At 44.5% G+C, this 15,826-nt stretch overlaps 1 protein-coding gene across 1 annotated transcript; it reads left to right on the forward strand.

Annotated features, from left to right (window-relative positions):
* The first annotated feature begins 3,372 nt into the window (after positions 1–3,372).
* Positions 3,373–13,048, forward strand: LOC141742266 (alpha-1-antiproteinase-like). The gene is made up of 5 exons (XM_074584127.1): positions 3,373–3,412; positions 8,312–8,974; positions 9,949–10,219; positions 12,010–12,157; positions 12,800–13,048. The coding sequence occupies exons 2-5, from the start codon at positions 8,326–8,328 to the stop codon at positions 12,992–12,994; spliced, it is 1,263 nt and encodes a 420-aa protein (XP_074440228.1). The 5' UTR covers positions 3,373–3,412; positions 8,312–8,325; the 3' UTR covers positions 12,995–13,048.
* Positions 13,049–15,826: the final 2,778 nt, after the last annotated feature.

Raw genomic sequence — 15,826 nt, forward strand, 5'->3', positions numbered from 1 at the left:
GGTCCCCCAGCCTCTCCCCACTTGTCCTGGGCTCCAGCCCCCTGACCATCCTGGAGGGATGCAGGAAGATGCAACAGCTCTGGCAGCAGCATCCTGTGCTTTGGTCAGGTTAAAGCAATTGTGAAACCACAGCCTGAGAAGAGGAGGAAGCGGTCTCAAAGCCAGATTTTGGAAGTGATGGAAAGTAAGATTTTCCTCGGGGCTTGGAAGGTCTTTACTGCTTTGCAGAAAGAAGCTGATGCTAGGGTGAAAGCCAGGGTAGGGACCCACCAGGGTGTCTCAAGGGACAGTGCTACGTGTGCGTTTCCTCATCAGGGATGGAATTAACACCTGAGCGAATCACTCCCCCTTGGAGTGAGCTCGGACCTACTGCGTGGGGCTGGCAGGGGGCAAGGACCAATGAACAGCATAAAATAAAGGAAGAAGCAACGTAAAGGTGAAGGTCTGCCGTATCTTCGCTTGGAAGGACTGGAGCAGACACAGTTGTACCTGATCCATATTGGCGCCGCAGGTAACTTGTCCCAGCAAGTCGCTGCTGAACTGTTAATGTAACCACAAGCCCATTTCCCCTTGAAACAGCGAGAGATGGAGCTCCATAAATCGAACACAGCCTGGCAGCAGGGGGAAAGATACAGCCTTCTCCAGCTCCACGCCGACACTTCATCTCAGCTCTATCGTAGGGGGGGCTCCTGTGCTCTCTGTACTCCAGAGGGCATCAGCACAACAGCAGCGACAGCTCATCGTGTTTTTAAAATGGCTTTCAGGGTAATTAGTTAAATATTTCAAAAAGATGAAAGTGTTTCTCTGCCAGAGGAGCAAGCATACAGTTCTTCCAATTTAAATAATTAATTCCTTTTGGACCGCATCCAGCCCGTTTCCAAGGGAATTCATGCTGGATGACTCTTGTTAATGCTGCCAATTTACTGACAATGAAATAGTATTATTAAGAACTTGCAATAATAATAATAATAATTTAAAAAAAACCAACGTAACTTGCGGTTCAAAGTAATAATGTTCCAGACCAAGAGGAGTGAATGGAAGGATTCCCAAGAGCATTGTCGCTAACAAGCTGTCTCTCAAAATATCAGAGAAGTGCCTACTGATGCCCACCGCCTGCACAAAGAGAGATGCAAGTTCATGTGCAACATATTCTGCTATCAAATATTGAAAGACAGTCTCTGCAAATTTCAGGATCATTTACATGATCGGATGAAACTGTTGCATACATGAGGGAAAAGAAATCAGGTATCACACTGCATATGACATTGGACACTGATATGGATTAGATTTTATTTCACTCATTTTCTGTTTTGCACTCGTGTTGAAACATCAGCAGGCCAAGGGCACTTTCAATTGCAAGACCTCTTAAATGAAGTCACGTTAAGTCAATTGTTTTTTTCTTCACTTTCCTCAGTAACTTCACTCATAGCTGAACGTTTTTTCGTTAATTGTGTTCTCATTTGTCTCTCAGTGCATGTACTATTCATCTTCAGTCTGCACGTGTTCTAGGTGAAGGTCCGTAACTTCAGAGGCTCTTTTCACTTGTTACTTTAAGGAGAAACAGGCTGCATGTGCCCAGCTGCTCTTTTACCAGCTGGTAAACAATTCAAACACAAATTCTAGCAGCCTGAATCAAAACTCATACTGAACTGCTTGCATTTGCTCGGGTGAAAGGCGCCCACAGAGGAGAAAACAGAGGAAGTGTTGGAAAACAGAGGAGAATAAATGTTTCCATTTGCTCCTGACCCCTGATGAATGGCTCAGAGGAGAAAAGCCCACCGAAGCAGTTATCCCGTTATTGTAAAGCTTTTCTTTCTGAAAGATTCTTCCCTTAAAGTACACTACAAGAATAGACATTTTCACTACAAGAAAGACATCGAGGGGCTGGAGCGTATCCAAAAAAGAACAGCAAAGCTGGTGAGGGGTCTGGAACACAAGTCTTATGAGGAGCGGCTGAGGGAGCTGGGGGTGTTCAGCTTGGAGAAATGGAGGCTGAGGGGAGACCTTATCGCTCTCTACAACTACCTGAAAGGAGATTGTAGAGAGGTGGAGGTTGGTCTCTTCTCCCAAGTAACAAGTGATAGGACAAGAGGAAATGGCCTCAAGTTGCACCAGGGGAGGTTTAGATCGGATAGTCGGAAAAATTTCTTCACCAAAGTGTGGCCAAGCATTGGAACAGGCTGCCCAGGGAAGCAGTTGAGTCACCACCCCTGCAGGTATTTAAAAAACGGGTAGACGGGGTGCTCAGGGACATGGTTTAGTGGTGGACTTGGCAGAGTTAAGTTTGTGGTTGGACTTGATGATCTTAAGGGTCTTTTCCAACCTAAATGATTCTATGATTCTAGGAAGTATAGCATCTTTTCTCCTGCAATCCCTTACCTCCCAAGGGGATGCTCCTCCTGGGTGGAAGCTGTTCACTGGGCACTGACCTGTGAGCATTTTTCAGTCCCTCAGTTACACCCACATTATCACAGCCACTGTGGCTGACCCTCCATGGGTGCTGCAGGAGCACAGCCTCTGGCATGGAGTCTGACGTTAAGGGGGGATCATGTAAAACACAGGTAACCCAACCACGTGCTTCCACCTCTGTGTGAAGGCATGCTCTGGTGCACCAGCCTGACATTTATCTCCTTGCCTGCATTTCAGCAGTGCCTGAAACTCGTGGAGCACAGGGCGACATTTGTCCTTCAGTCCATTGCTGCATGATCTACCGGATGACACCAACCTGGCTCCTGAGTGCCCAACTCTGCCATCACGTCACCATCCCTATCGCAACCCTCAGCCGCTGCAAACATCACTACTACTGCTTTAATTTTAAGTTGACTAGTGAAGTCCCCAGAAATTGGCCCTTATTAATGGCAATGTAGATAATTAAGAAATTGTGGATCATTTAAAACAAATACGCCAAATAAAAGCTATTAAAAGTCTGGTGTAGAGGAAGTAAAATATCTCTGTGCTAAATCCTAAGATGAGATCTGGCTGCAGCATGCATCCAGCTGTCTTTTCCTTAGGCTCTTGTCTATATTATGTACGTATTTAATTTTACTCATTTCAGTACTTCTACTGTATGAATTCATGCAGTTTACAGAAGTTAATGACGCATGTGAATGTTTTGCTAGACTGAGGGGCTGGATTCCCAGCAGGAGCATCTGCAGAAATGCAGGAGGACTCTTATGACTGTTGCAAGCAAAGGCAGGGTTTGGCCATGCATATACAGCAAAAATCAGGTGCCTCCCCCAAAAAATTGTCTTCACTGTTTACTCTGCACCATTCCTAAAGTAATAACACTTGTCTGCCCTGGTTAATGTTTTCTAGAGGACGCTTTGCTTTCATAATGCTATTTAACAGTATAAATAAGAGAGTGAGCTACAGGGTAGTCCCTGTGAAGACAGCAGGATCCTTGGAAGCTGCTGTAAGTTGTGATGTTTTTGTTTCCTATAAAGACTTCAAAAGCGTATCCTCTTGTTGCATGCAATTGACTTTGAGTCTTTCCTAGGGTTGTACCTTATATTGAAATCTGTTTTAGCAATTGTTCCAGTGATAAAGAGGCTTTTATTGGGTCAGCTGGATTTAAAGTACCTAGACATCACAATTTAGGCATGGAGTTGCCTGCGCATTGTCGGGTGGCTGGCAGGAGGAGTAAGAATCTGAAAGTCAGAGTGGGGTGTCTGGTTGCCTTGCAGGGAAGCAAGGTGACCTCTGGAGCCAGCAAATTGTAAGTGGATCTTTCCCAGATGTACCTCCTGCTAGAGGAAATAGGCTCTCCTCCATTAGAAGCCTGAGGATGGGTGCTTAGAGATATTTTTTAATGCGTTGATGATTCTTTTTAAGTAATTCTGCTGACTTTTACATTCAAGTTCCATGTGAAATATCTTTGCTTAGGGAATGGGATATCTAAGGTCTGTTTCCCTTTTAGATGAGACACCTCCCTAACGTTCTAATCATCAGATTACAGGATCATTGAGAGGGAAGGAGAGAATATGGTCTTCTCCACATACTCAGGGGAGCTAAGATCACAGTGAGGCCAACGTGTTCGTGGAGCCAGGGACCGAGCAGGGGTCAGAACTGGGAAAGCAGAAACTAGGAACCTGGTCTGAACCTTGTTCTTGGGACTGCTGGTGCTTTGCAGAGAGAAGAAAATCTCCTCTGTCCCACCTGACTGCCCTAACCACTGCACTGCTTTTTTATCTTCTTTTTTATCCTCTGGCCTCGGTGATGCTTCATCCCTGAGCATGTGCAGTAACTCAGGTTCAACAGCAAATACTGATGGTGGCCTGGTAGTAGAGTGAGAGCTTATGTTCACCTGTTTCCAAGTAAAAGGAGGCCTAGAAGTGGGTGATGCCACTCTTGGAGGGTGCAATTTCTGGGTGAGCTCTCCAATGCTAAGCTGATTTACAGAAGATAGAAGACACTATAGAAGTTTTCACACATAGAAGAACAGCTCTGCAAACAAGTCACATACATTTCTAAAGGACAGTGTAAACTTGTCTTCCATGTTTCTGCTGCAAAAAGAACTACTTTTAATGAAATAGTCACAGTGGTTGGATTCTCTGCAGAATCCAATGCCGTTGGCTCATGCTTGCAATTTTCTCAGGGGCCTCAGGCACAAAGGCATCAAAACTCTGAATCACAAGAGAAGTAAATGTCTAGCTGATCAGTCTGGAAAAGCTCCTGAGCATGTCCAGGCGCATACAATGAGGTACGCCAAGAGCTTTCTGGCCAGCCAAGAAAGCACATGTGAGTTTGTGGTGCTCCGGTCTATAGGCGGTCCTGGACAGTAGGCTTCTAAGGTCATTTTCACACACACAGAGATGTGACTAGTCAAGTCTTTCTTTTGTGACTTTCTTGTGTGCTTGGGTGATTTTTTGTTTATATGGCCCTAAGTAGCTGAGATTAGTTCAGCAGACACCACCAGTGGCACGGCCGTGTCTTGATGTGCCTGGTGCCCTCACAGTGCAGATTTCAGGAAAGAGATTTCTCAGATTTCTTCATTTAGAAGCAATCAGGAGGGAAGCAGCACCATCTGGTGAGCAAACAGCTTTTTTATTCCGTGCCTGCATATGTTTTTGAGCAGTGGAAATTTTCATGTTGTCTGAAATGAGATTATCAGTGAGGACCCCTTATGGGAGTAGCATGGGATGAATACTCATCTCCTGGACTATCACATAGGACTCTAAAGGCAGGAAATTGCCTTCAGAATTGTCTCTACAAATCATAGAGAGAAAAATCAGCCCTAAAGTGGACAAATTAGCTATATCCACAAAGAAGCAGGTTCTGTGAGTCAAAAAACTTAATCCAGTTCACTTCCAGGTCTTCTGGTGGAATTATTCTTGGGTAACTTCAGCAAATCCCAGTTTTCTCTATTTTCTTTCTAGGATATACAACATAAGTACTGCCATTCTGGGTTGCATGGTAGGGAAGACTGTGTGACAGGGAAGAGGTAATATATTCCACAAGTGTTATCACCAAGTCTATTACAGATAAATTGCTTAAAGGAACACTGTCCTCCAGGTGTTGGCATGCCCTTGTGTGCCATTGTCTGGTTTGATTGAAAGCTCTTCATGAAAGCAACCTCTTCTTGAATACCACAAACATATTGTCATTGCGTAACATAGACAAAGAGAAGAAAAGAGGCAGAGAGGTAAACCGGTTTCCTTCCAGGCTACTCAACAAGTCAGTGTAGATTTGGAATTAGAATTCAAGAGCTTTTCAGTTCTGCTCCCAGGTTTATGGACAAACTGGTTTTCTGGAGAAGATAGGAAGCTTTCTGCAAAATTAGCCCCTTCCCATCGGGAATTCCCTAAGGGATTTTTAGCACAGGTTTTCAGCTCTTTGCTTTTTAATAAATTGTTAGCGAGTATCTTGGTGGGAAAATCCCTCAATCACTAAGACCATATGAGAATCTGCACCTTCTGCCTCATACTGAATGGGTCTCTGTTGTCAATTTATCACTGGCTGATCACTCGCTAACCTAGAAGCCACAATAATATCAAATAGAATAGTAAATATCAAGTATGAAGTAACAATCCCCAACCATATTCTAAAGGCCTACTGGATGCAAATTCCATTACAAAAGTACCTTTACGTTTCAAAGAAGGGCTTAATGGAGTGGGCCACTTGTATCTTCAAGGTTTAAACAACAAAAAAAGACCTCTACAAACCGCAGCTGCTGAGTCTTTTGTAATCTTATGATTTTAATATCAACCATTATCAAGATTTTGTGAGGGCTGACTCATGAGTCTTGACTGCTTGTGATTGGCCAGTACTGAGTAACAGATGGATGATTCAGATTCAGATTGTATTTAATTATCTGTGAATTCAGAGCTGTAATAAAATGAAATTCATTCCATGAAAGTACATAAATTATCCACAAAATGCGAACATGTCATAACTACATAGAGCAAAAATACCAGGATAGGAAAAAAAACCTTCAGAAAACTGTAACCAATATTTTACAGAATCCTTACAACAAAACCATGCTATATCCATTAGCCATAACTTTGAGGCCAGGTCGGTTAAATTCCATGCCTACTTTGCATTCCAAATAAATAGAAACTGCCAGTTCAATGTGTATATGTAAAATTCCATCTATCTGCTGTGTTTTGTTATAAATATTAAATGTGACGAGATAGGGAACAGGTGGTGACTTATGTTTAAAATGAAATGTTTCATTCTTTGCTATTCGTGTTATTCTTAATAAATTATGACTGCAGCTGAGTAAATAGTTCACAGTGAATAATTTATCCAGAGGCAGCTTCTGAATCGGCCTGCTGGATATGTGGAAATAGATTAGGCTTAGCTCTGATGCTTTTCTTTGGGAGTTGATTTCTTTTCAAAGTCTGACTAATACATTGGCTCACTGATAGCCGGTTTTAAATATTCAGAACCGGAGCTCTTATGTTGAGTTACAAGGAGCTAGATATATTGAGAAGTATCATTTCAATGTCAAAATCAGAGGAGGCCCAACTATAATTTACAACTACTGTGCGCAGTAATTGAAAATGTAGTTACCGAGGACCCTTATGGTTCTTCCATTTGTCAGTAACACAGTAGATGTTACTGCAAATAGGCCTGCTTTTTAGAAATACTTATATCAAACACGTAAATGTTTGAATATTTGATTGTAGCTCGAAAATGTTGTGTTGTTCTTATGCAGGTCTAACTGTAGCTGGATATTCAACTACAAATACAAATTGCTCCCCCTGATGTTATGGAGAAAGCAGGACCGTGAGCGTAGCACTTTCTGATGACAGTCTCTCAAGTCGAATCGTGCCAGAGCAGAAAGGTGCAACTGGTTTAATATGTCTCTCCTTGCACAAGTTTTAGCAAATCTGGCTCCTTACCTCCCCAAATCCTTTGCAGCTCTCTCACCGTTTCTTTGCCCTAGATTCCTCCTCAGAAATGAGGCCCACTGGGACATTCATATCCACGTTTCCAAGGTCCCTTTGTAAAAGCTTATAGAGTGCAGAGTGTCAGCTCTGCAAAGGAATGCAGCTACCACAGCCAAGCGTAGCAGGTTGATAAACGTATCGCCCTTTGACCAGTAGAGCATCTGATAAAAATAAGGCCTTGTTTTTATTAATGACATTGACTCCTTCGGCTGCGCTGAAAGCGAACCTGCTCCAATGGGTTAGTTTGTCTATTAAGATAAAACGTATTACTTCAGGGTCATATTTAAAGCATTACATCATTTTTATTCGGAAAGAAAGAGCACCTTTATAAGGCCATATATTCTGTTTGCTGCTGAAAAACAGCCGCCGCCATTTGTCCCCTCTTGAAATAGGGTGCCTTATCAATCCGACCAAATGTTTAGACAAAGATCTCCTTCATGCCTGTTTGCTCAAACTCTGTTTGGATGTAACTACTGATTGCTGCCCACTTGCATGAATTTCCTCTTTCTCCCTTCACTCACAAAAAAATCCAGACTTCTTCTATGATGAGCGGTCCAGGAATCATCTTAGCCCATTAGTGTCAAAAGCACAGTGGTACCGCAGCCCTCCAGTGATTAACCATGGTGTGTTTTCCAGTGGGATATGCTCCATTCTCTGGCCTGCTGAGGGTGCTGTGTATTCAGCTAATCCATGCTGAAATTTGCCTTTGCAGGTATTTAGGGTGAGGGCGGCAGAAAGAGTTGGCGGAGACTTGCCAGGAGGCCTGGGAAAATAAAAAAAATATCTGGCAAGAGTCGGAGAACATGGAAACTGAGGACAAAAGAAAGAGATAAGATTTCTTATTCAGTGGGAATGACAGATTAACTATTTATACTTAATTATCTACTTACCTTAGTAATAGCTTCTCCTTTCTTCCATAGGATTTTAATACAAGATGAACATCCCATTCTACATAAGTTTGCTACTGGCTGGGCTTCATGCTGTGGCCCACGGTGAGCTCCCACCCAACCACCACAACGGACATGATCCAAATGAAGCTAAATACCACATGCATCACAGAGGTGAGGCGATCGCTTGCCTCAAACTAGTGCCAAACAATGCTGACTTCGCCTTTCAATTTTTTAAAGAGGTTACACTGGAGGCACCTAATAAGAACATTTTCTTCTCTCCTGTAAGCATCTCCACTGCATTTGCGATGCTGGCCCTAGGGGCTAGATCAGCCACTCAGACTCAGATCCTGGAAGGACTCGCCTTCAACCTTACAGAGATTCAGGAGAAAGAGATACATGAAGGCTTCCACAACCTCATCCACATGCTGACCCATCCCGAGAACGGGGTCCAGCTCAACATGGGGAATGCCATCTTTCTCACAGAGAAGCTGAAACCTCTAAAAAAGTTTTTAGATGATGCCAAAGCTCTGTATCAGATGGAGGCTTTTACCACTGACTTTAACAATCCCACGGAGGCTCAGAAGCAGATCAATGATTATATAGAGAGGAAAACCCATGGGAAAATTACTCATTTGGTCAAGGACATGGATCCACAGACTGTAATGCTTCTGGCTAGCTTTGTTTTCTTTAAAGGTAAGTCCTCTAGGATTCACATTCACATTATTCATTCTTACCAACAGATCTAATGTCGGCTACCTCCTTTGGAAATTGCTCTGGGGGAAATGTCAAACGCTCTTTGCTGGGATAGAAAAGCCCCTGGTGGCATCCTGGAGGTGGTGGAGAGGTGGCAGGACCCCGCTCGGTGTGGGGAGGCATCCAGGGCCCACACAGGGTTATTGGGGGAGCCATGAGGGCTCTGCTCCAAGCCCCAGCAACCCGTGCAGCCTGAGGTCCCTTTCCTGGGTTTAACTCTGATTGCCCCATGTTCTTCTAATTTTCAGTGAAGGCGCTGAGACACATGCATGACCTAATCCTTTTAATGCCTCTCTTTAAAAGTCTGCATGATCCAATGGCCTAGTTTACTACATAGTCCTTATTTTTTTCCCTGTCAGATTCCTTTAGGTATACACACTAACATATTTATGTATGGAAGAAGCTAGTGATGAACAGGGGAGGACGTTATAAGGAACCAAGTGGAAACATGGTGCATTTCTGGTGTGGGTTAGATGATGTGCTCTTAAGCCTAATGTAACAGCACTCGGATATGAGATCCTACATTAATTTTATCTACAAATTGAGGCTTATGATTAAAGTCAGTAGAAATGAAATGCATACAGTATATGAGTACACAGATGATGTCAGGTAAGCCCTTAAATGACAATTTACAGAAAGGCCACTTGGATCACCTGAACAGAAAAGTAGTGGTAGGTACAAAGAAAATGCCTAATTAGTTCATTACTAGCACCTGAAGAATAAAGCCAAATTGGTATCTAATGCACTCTTTTGATCAGGTAAAAGATTCTTGCCTTACTGTGTTTGAAAATACTGAATTTAACAAATGGAGCAATTTTATTCCTAGGAGGAATACTACTACTAGTTATACATAATTCAATTTATGATGGGATGGGACATGGGATATTCAGCTGTGTTCCCCTTCTCTGTATCAGGCAACTGGGAAAAGCCTTTTAAACCAGAGCACACCGAAGAAAGGGAGTTCTTTGTGGATGCTGAAACTACTGTGAAAGTCCCTATGATGCACCAGACGGGCAGATTCGACTTCTATTTTGACAAGGAGCTGTCATGCACCGTGGTACGGCTTCATTATAATGGGAGTGCTACTGCATTTCTGGTTCTGCCAGCAAAAGGGAAAATGAAGCAGTTAGAGCAAACTCTGGTCAAGGAAGTCATTCAGGAATGGTCAGACCATCTCTTCCAGAGGTAATCTTCTGCCAGTCAGCTGCAGCAGCACCTAGATTTATAGTCTTCTTTCTTTTGGGGGGAATGCAAACACTATGAACTTGCTGATTCTGGGAACTGAGTGGGTTATTTTTGGCGTGTGCGCCCTAGCTGTAGAAATCTTGCAGCTGGTTGGTATTTAACTATTCTCCTGCTGATGCCTGAGTGACATGCTGCTCCCCCCACCAGAGCGGAGACTATCCCGATGGGCTCCCTGGAGTCCCGAATAGCAAGTCTAGACTGGCGTTTCTAAAAGAGTCCATTGACTGTGTGGGAAGTTGGCAATTCTAAGGCAAATCTCCTACACTGAGGTTTCAGCTAATGTGTTTTACCTCTTGTATGTCACTGACGCACCGTGACTCAGACCTATGTCTAAAGCTTAAATAAACCATAACTTAAACAGTTTGTAGTAACGCATACGCACATAATATGTCCTACACAAATATCTTCCTTACAAGAACCCTTGCAGCACACAGTGGTTGTTAGAACTGGCTAGGGATTAATTGTGGGTGTCCTCATTTTCTGGCATTTTGTTTTTGAAACCATAAAAATCTAATGAGGTTCTGTTAGCTCCTACCATTGACACTAACATCAGCTAACACATTTTACAACCCTGTTTGTCTGGGAGGGAAGAGACCTTAGCACCAGGAGATGAGTAATATCCAGTTAACACATGTCTAATTTACCAAGCTCTGCCCTGATTCACGACTAATAAGGCTGTGCAGTTCACACCCATAATTCTTGGCGCATCATTATAGAAATGCCAGCACAGTTAATAAAAATATATTGAGTAGCAAATTGGATATGAGCTAATAATGTGATACCTCAAATATGAAATACAAAAATGTATCATTCTCAGTGGCAAAAACAGGAATATCCTTATCTAAATGAATTTTTGGTGCAAGTTCCTTCAAGATCAACATAGGAATAAGTTCTTCATGGGAGAGGCTGTGAGAACCAAACGGCAATTTCAGTTCTACTACTATGTTGATGCCAGTGCTAATACACTTGGTCCCATCCTCTTCTAGTGCACAGGGCAGTATCACATAAAGGCTACAGCAGTGGGGTTTGAATCCCCTCTGCTTTGCCATTCATCCCAAGCTGTCTCTGAGTGAGACAGCAAAAGACTTGAGCTACCTAAAGGGTAATCAACTGCCGTAGGTGATTTGGAAGCTCCAAGGATCCCTAGGCAGGGCATGAAGAGAAATCCAACAGAAAGCATACTAAGCAGGAGCTGTCTGTAGATATCTCATAGTCAAAGGCAAACTTGACCATGGCCAGCCCACAGGAGGAAGACAACTAGAGGACAGGGTGTCCGAAGGTGCAGGCAGCAGGGCACAGACCTTCCCTGGAGCCATGCCAAATGCCACGGTTATGCCAAAACCACTGCTTTGCTTTGAACTGCTGGGGTTTGCCACACTTCTCCCCAAGGAGACTCTGTGCCCCACTTGAGGTCTCCACCTGCTTGAGCAACATGGGCTGTCACCTCCTCACCTCATCTTCTCTGGCTGTAAAGACGGGGTCTCCTTACTGTCTTCCTTTGCAGGGTGGTCTCATATTTGCTGAAGCAAAACACCAGATAGATATCATTAAGAATGATAGTGCCTGTATCAGCATGAGAAGCACCAGCAATTGAATTAGTGCTCATTGTACAGCTAGGGTACAGCCCCCTGGGGTTTGACACTCATGGGAATCACACAGCTTTCCCACTATCATTTACCTCGGTGAAAAATCCTTCTCACCACCTTCTGTGTTTCTCTTCCACCTAACAGACTGTTGAGGCTCTACTTTCCCAAATTTTCTATTTCTGGGAGCTATGAAATAAGGAACACCCTTAGTAAGATGGGAATTGTGGATGTGTTCACTGACCGGGCAGATCTCTCTGGCATCACTGGAGCCCCAGAGCTGAAGGTTTCTAAAGTAAGTACATGGCTGTTATCCCTCTTCTTTCTTTCACAAACATGCAGGAAAACCCCTCTATGGTAGCATCCAGAAACACCAGCTAAATACAGCTCCCAGTTTCCCAGTTTGCCTGCAGCTAGGCTCACCCTGGCCTCAGCCTGCAAGCTTACAAGAGGAGTTTGGCCCTTGATGACAGTAGAGATCCGACTAGTTTACTGCACATCTGTTTTTTTCAAGGCTGGTATCAGCTAAGATTTCTTGGACAGTATCTGGAACATGAGAGGAACATCAACCCCCAGCTCCTCGAGGGGAGCTGCTAACACTCCCAGGCACACCACAGCCTGTCCTCCCACCTCCGAGAATCAGTTTCAGAGGTGCAGAAAAACTCTTACAAGTGGGGCCTCCATCCTTCATCCAATCTTTGGGGCAGAGGAAAAATAGTCCGGGACATTGGTTTTTTTTTTTGAGGAGATTTCTGTAGCTCTGTCCTGGTCCTCATTTAAAGCAGCCATGACTACAACAACACAGCTCACACCTCTGCTGCCTCCACTCACTCCTCAGTGGATCCTCCAAAGCAGGGCTGCTTTAAAAGGGGTCTGATTCATCTCTCAGGTGGCTGTTGTCCGCCCAGAATGACTGTTTGATTTTTTTTCTTCCTAGGTTTTTCATAACGCTGCTCTGGATGTTGATGAAAGGGGTACTGAGGCAGCAGCAGCAACTGCTGCTGAAATAGTGACATTTTCTCTTCCTCCAACCATTGAGTTCAACCATCCCTTCCTCATGCTGATTTTCGATAGAGATACAAACAGTACGCTCTTCATAGGAAAAATAGTTAACCCGACTATCGCTAGCTGAAGTGACATATGAATTCTGCTTGCTATTACTGATTAAAGAAGATGTGAAACTGCATGCCGTGATTTATTTCCATTTGTACCAGCTTAGTATATGGTTCTTTTTTAGCAAGAGTTTTCATTCTATGCAATTATAAAAAAACTATTGGTATTGACCGTGACACTTGCTTAAGAGGAAGCAAGGAAAATGTTTTAAATTCAGCTAGCAAAGAATGTCTTTTTTACTTGACTGAAAGCCAAGGGAAGACCTACGATTTGGCAGCATTCAGAGAGGCGCATTTGTAATTCAATGGAAGACTCCTGCTTAATATGTAGTTGTCAACCAGAAGAGCAGATAAAATGATTAACAGTCTTGCAAACAAAGCAGAAGTGGTCGTAACTTACCATAAGTAAGTAAACAAGAGATGGGAAGAGTTGGATCAACAATGCAGGGTCAAGGGAAACTGAAGCTTCTAATGGAGATAGCACTGGGAATGTGAAAAGCTGTCTTCAACAGGGAAAGAAATCTGCTTTCTTCAGCAGAAACCTTTTATCATTTTTAGTACTAATCTAGTGGCAAATCTTCCTGAGTTTCTTGCAGCTCAAAACAGAGCAGGAGGATCAAATCTGCTCTTGAACCTGAAGACTTTCAACCACATATTGCCAATTCGACAGACTTAGATAGCCCGCGTGAGTAGCTGACTTCTCACACGTGTATCCACCAGTGGTCAGAAGGAGGATGTAGCTGGATGGGCAGGTGAGGTATTTAGATGGCAATTACACAAGCATACTGCCAGCTGAGATTTGTGAAAAATGTATAATGAGGGTCTAGAAAATTGTAGATATTTCAAGTGCTGTCATTTTACAGCCAAAAAAGTAAGGGGGGAGCACCCAGACCCAGGGGGTGGTGGCAGGCACCCAGGTAGGACATAGGGCAGCTTGAGGGCTGGCTGGTAACCACTTTCAACATACTTGCCTTGGCAACAGGTACCAGAAAGAGCACAGTTGCCCCTTTCTTTCCCACAGTTGTGTTTTTTTGGAAGGAGATGAAATGGTCTCACGGCATCAGGAATCACATTGGGAGCAGTCAAATGGCTTGGGAAGCTAACACAGCCTCAGCAAGGTCTTCCGTGTCTTCTGTGAAACTAACAGCAAACATGATTTTATCAGTCTGGCACAAAGCACGGTCTCCCCTTTCACAGCCCAAAGGAAAGCCCCCTTTCTGCTCTGTGTTCCTAGTAAAAAGCTCCTGTTAACTCTCAAACATGGTGCTTGATGGTGGTTTTTGACTAAATAGGCACAGTCTCTGTATAGAGAAGCGTATGAAAAACTCACAAGCATCAATGGCAGGACTCCCAGTGAAAGAGATGCATGTGTGCTGCTTCATCTTCCTGGCTCCTTCCTGCACTCACGTCCATCTGTTTGGGTGGCTTTGTGGCCCACCAGGAGCAATTCATAAGGCGCCACATCTGACTGTGCAGGTTTCTTGTCTTCCTGAAATACGACTGCACAGCGCGGCATCGATAGGGTCAGTCTCAGCCGTTACCACCCCTACTGTTAACTGCTGTTAAAGAACCGGCATTCAGGAAAACGGCAATAAAACCTTTAGGGATGAGAGAGCTCAAAGAGGAGAGATCCTTAGCTGTGTATCGAATTCCCTAGAGGCGCAGCAGTTTGCACCAGCTGAAAAACTGACATAACTGATGTTAGTAGAGTGAGCCTCAGCTTACATCAAGAAATGTGGAAGAAACAAAGGTCCCAGATGCACAGTTACCTGTGGCAGCTGCAAGACTAAATATTTCTTGCTCCCTTGTAAAGCATTTTGGAGTGCATGGAGACATATACATAGAAATACAGCAGAGGAGGAGGAAGGTTGTCCCCATGTGGTTCTGGGAGAGATTTGAAGATCAAGAGAATCCCTCACATCAGCTAAATCAGCTTTTGCAGGCTCTTAATCCGTATTTTGGGAAAGAGACTCCTTTCTTTCCTACCCTCAGTATCTTGGCGCTCCCACAGACACGTGCCCCCTTTGGAAGCAGGATGTGGGAATTCCGTTTTCCTCCCATCTCCCAGGAAAACGAGCCCACAGGGCCGCAGGAGGGAGGTGCAGAGGCAGACATGCTGCCACGCAGAACTGGTGCTGCACAGCGTGTGCTTCCCCTTTCGCCACATCTCCTGTGCGATCTCTCTGGGTCTGTAAAATATGTTGGAGAAGCCGCAGGGACAGGGAGTGACATGTGCCGGCCATGGGAAGACGGAGTGGTGGTGACGAGGGGTGTCTGCCGTTCCCGTGGGGGATTTCCTGCCGGTGTTAAGATCAGTGCCCGGGAGCTGTCTGCCAGACTTGTTTCATCAGGCAGCAGCTCCCGGTGTATTGACATCACACTGTGATTTTCCACTGCGGGATCTGCCAGAGACAGTGTTGGAGAAGAGGCAGGCACCACACTTAGCACAAAAGAGCAGCAGACAGCTTGCTCCCTGCCTACATCCATGCTGCGCCATGCCATTTGTTATGTGGCCCCTTCTCATCTGTCCCCCGCTCCCCACCATCCACCAAGTCCTACTCTTCTAATCCTGCTCTTGTCGCCACAAGCAACACCAAACAGATTTTCCCTATTACGCTCCCTTTTCACGTTTCCTCTCCGCACCAGATCCTTTTCACAGCCTCCCACTCTCCCTCCCGCAGACCAACATTTTATCCCTCCCACCCACCGGCGCCATTTGTTCGTGCGGGAGGTGGACGCTGCCAGCTCGGCGGTAGCGCCTGCTCCACCGGCATGTCCTGCTCTCCTCCTTCCCAAGAAACGGAGGGCAGGAGGCCACTCCTGCAGAGCACCTGGAGCGCACTCACGGCAGA

This window comes from Larus michahellis, chromosome 4 (genome assembly GCF_964199755.1).
Source record: "Larus michahellis chromosome 4, bLarMic1.1, whole genome shotgun sequence".
Lineage (NCBI taxonomy): Eukaryota > Metazoa > Chordata > Aves > Charadriiformes > Laridae > Larus > Larus michahellis.

What these genes read in the sequence shown, in the direction of transcription:
- LOC141742266 (XM_074584127.1), top strand. Translation starts at nt 8,326, where the DNA reads ATGAACATCCCATTCTACATAAGTTTGCTACTGGCTGGGCTTCATGCT. An exon ending in TCAGACCATCTCTTCCAGAG is followed by an intron (nt 10,220 to 12,009) that starts GTAATCTTCTGC and finishes TCCACCTAACAG; the next exon opens with ACTGTTGAGGCTCTACTTTC. An exon ending in CAGAGCTGAAGGTTTCTAAA is followed by an intron (nt 12,158 to 12,799) that starts GTAAGTACATGG and finishes TTTTCTTCCTAG; the next exon opens with GTTTTTCATAACGCTGCTCT.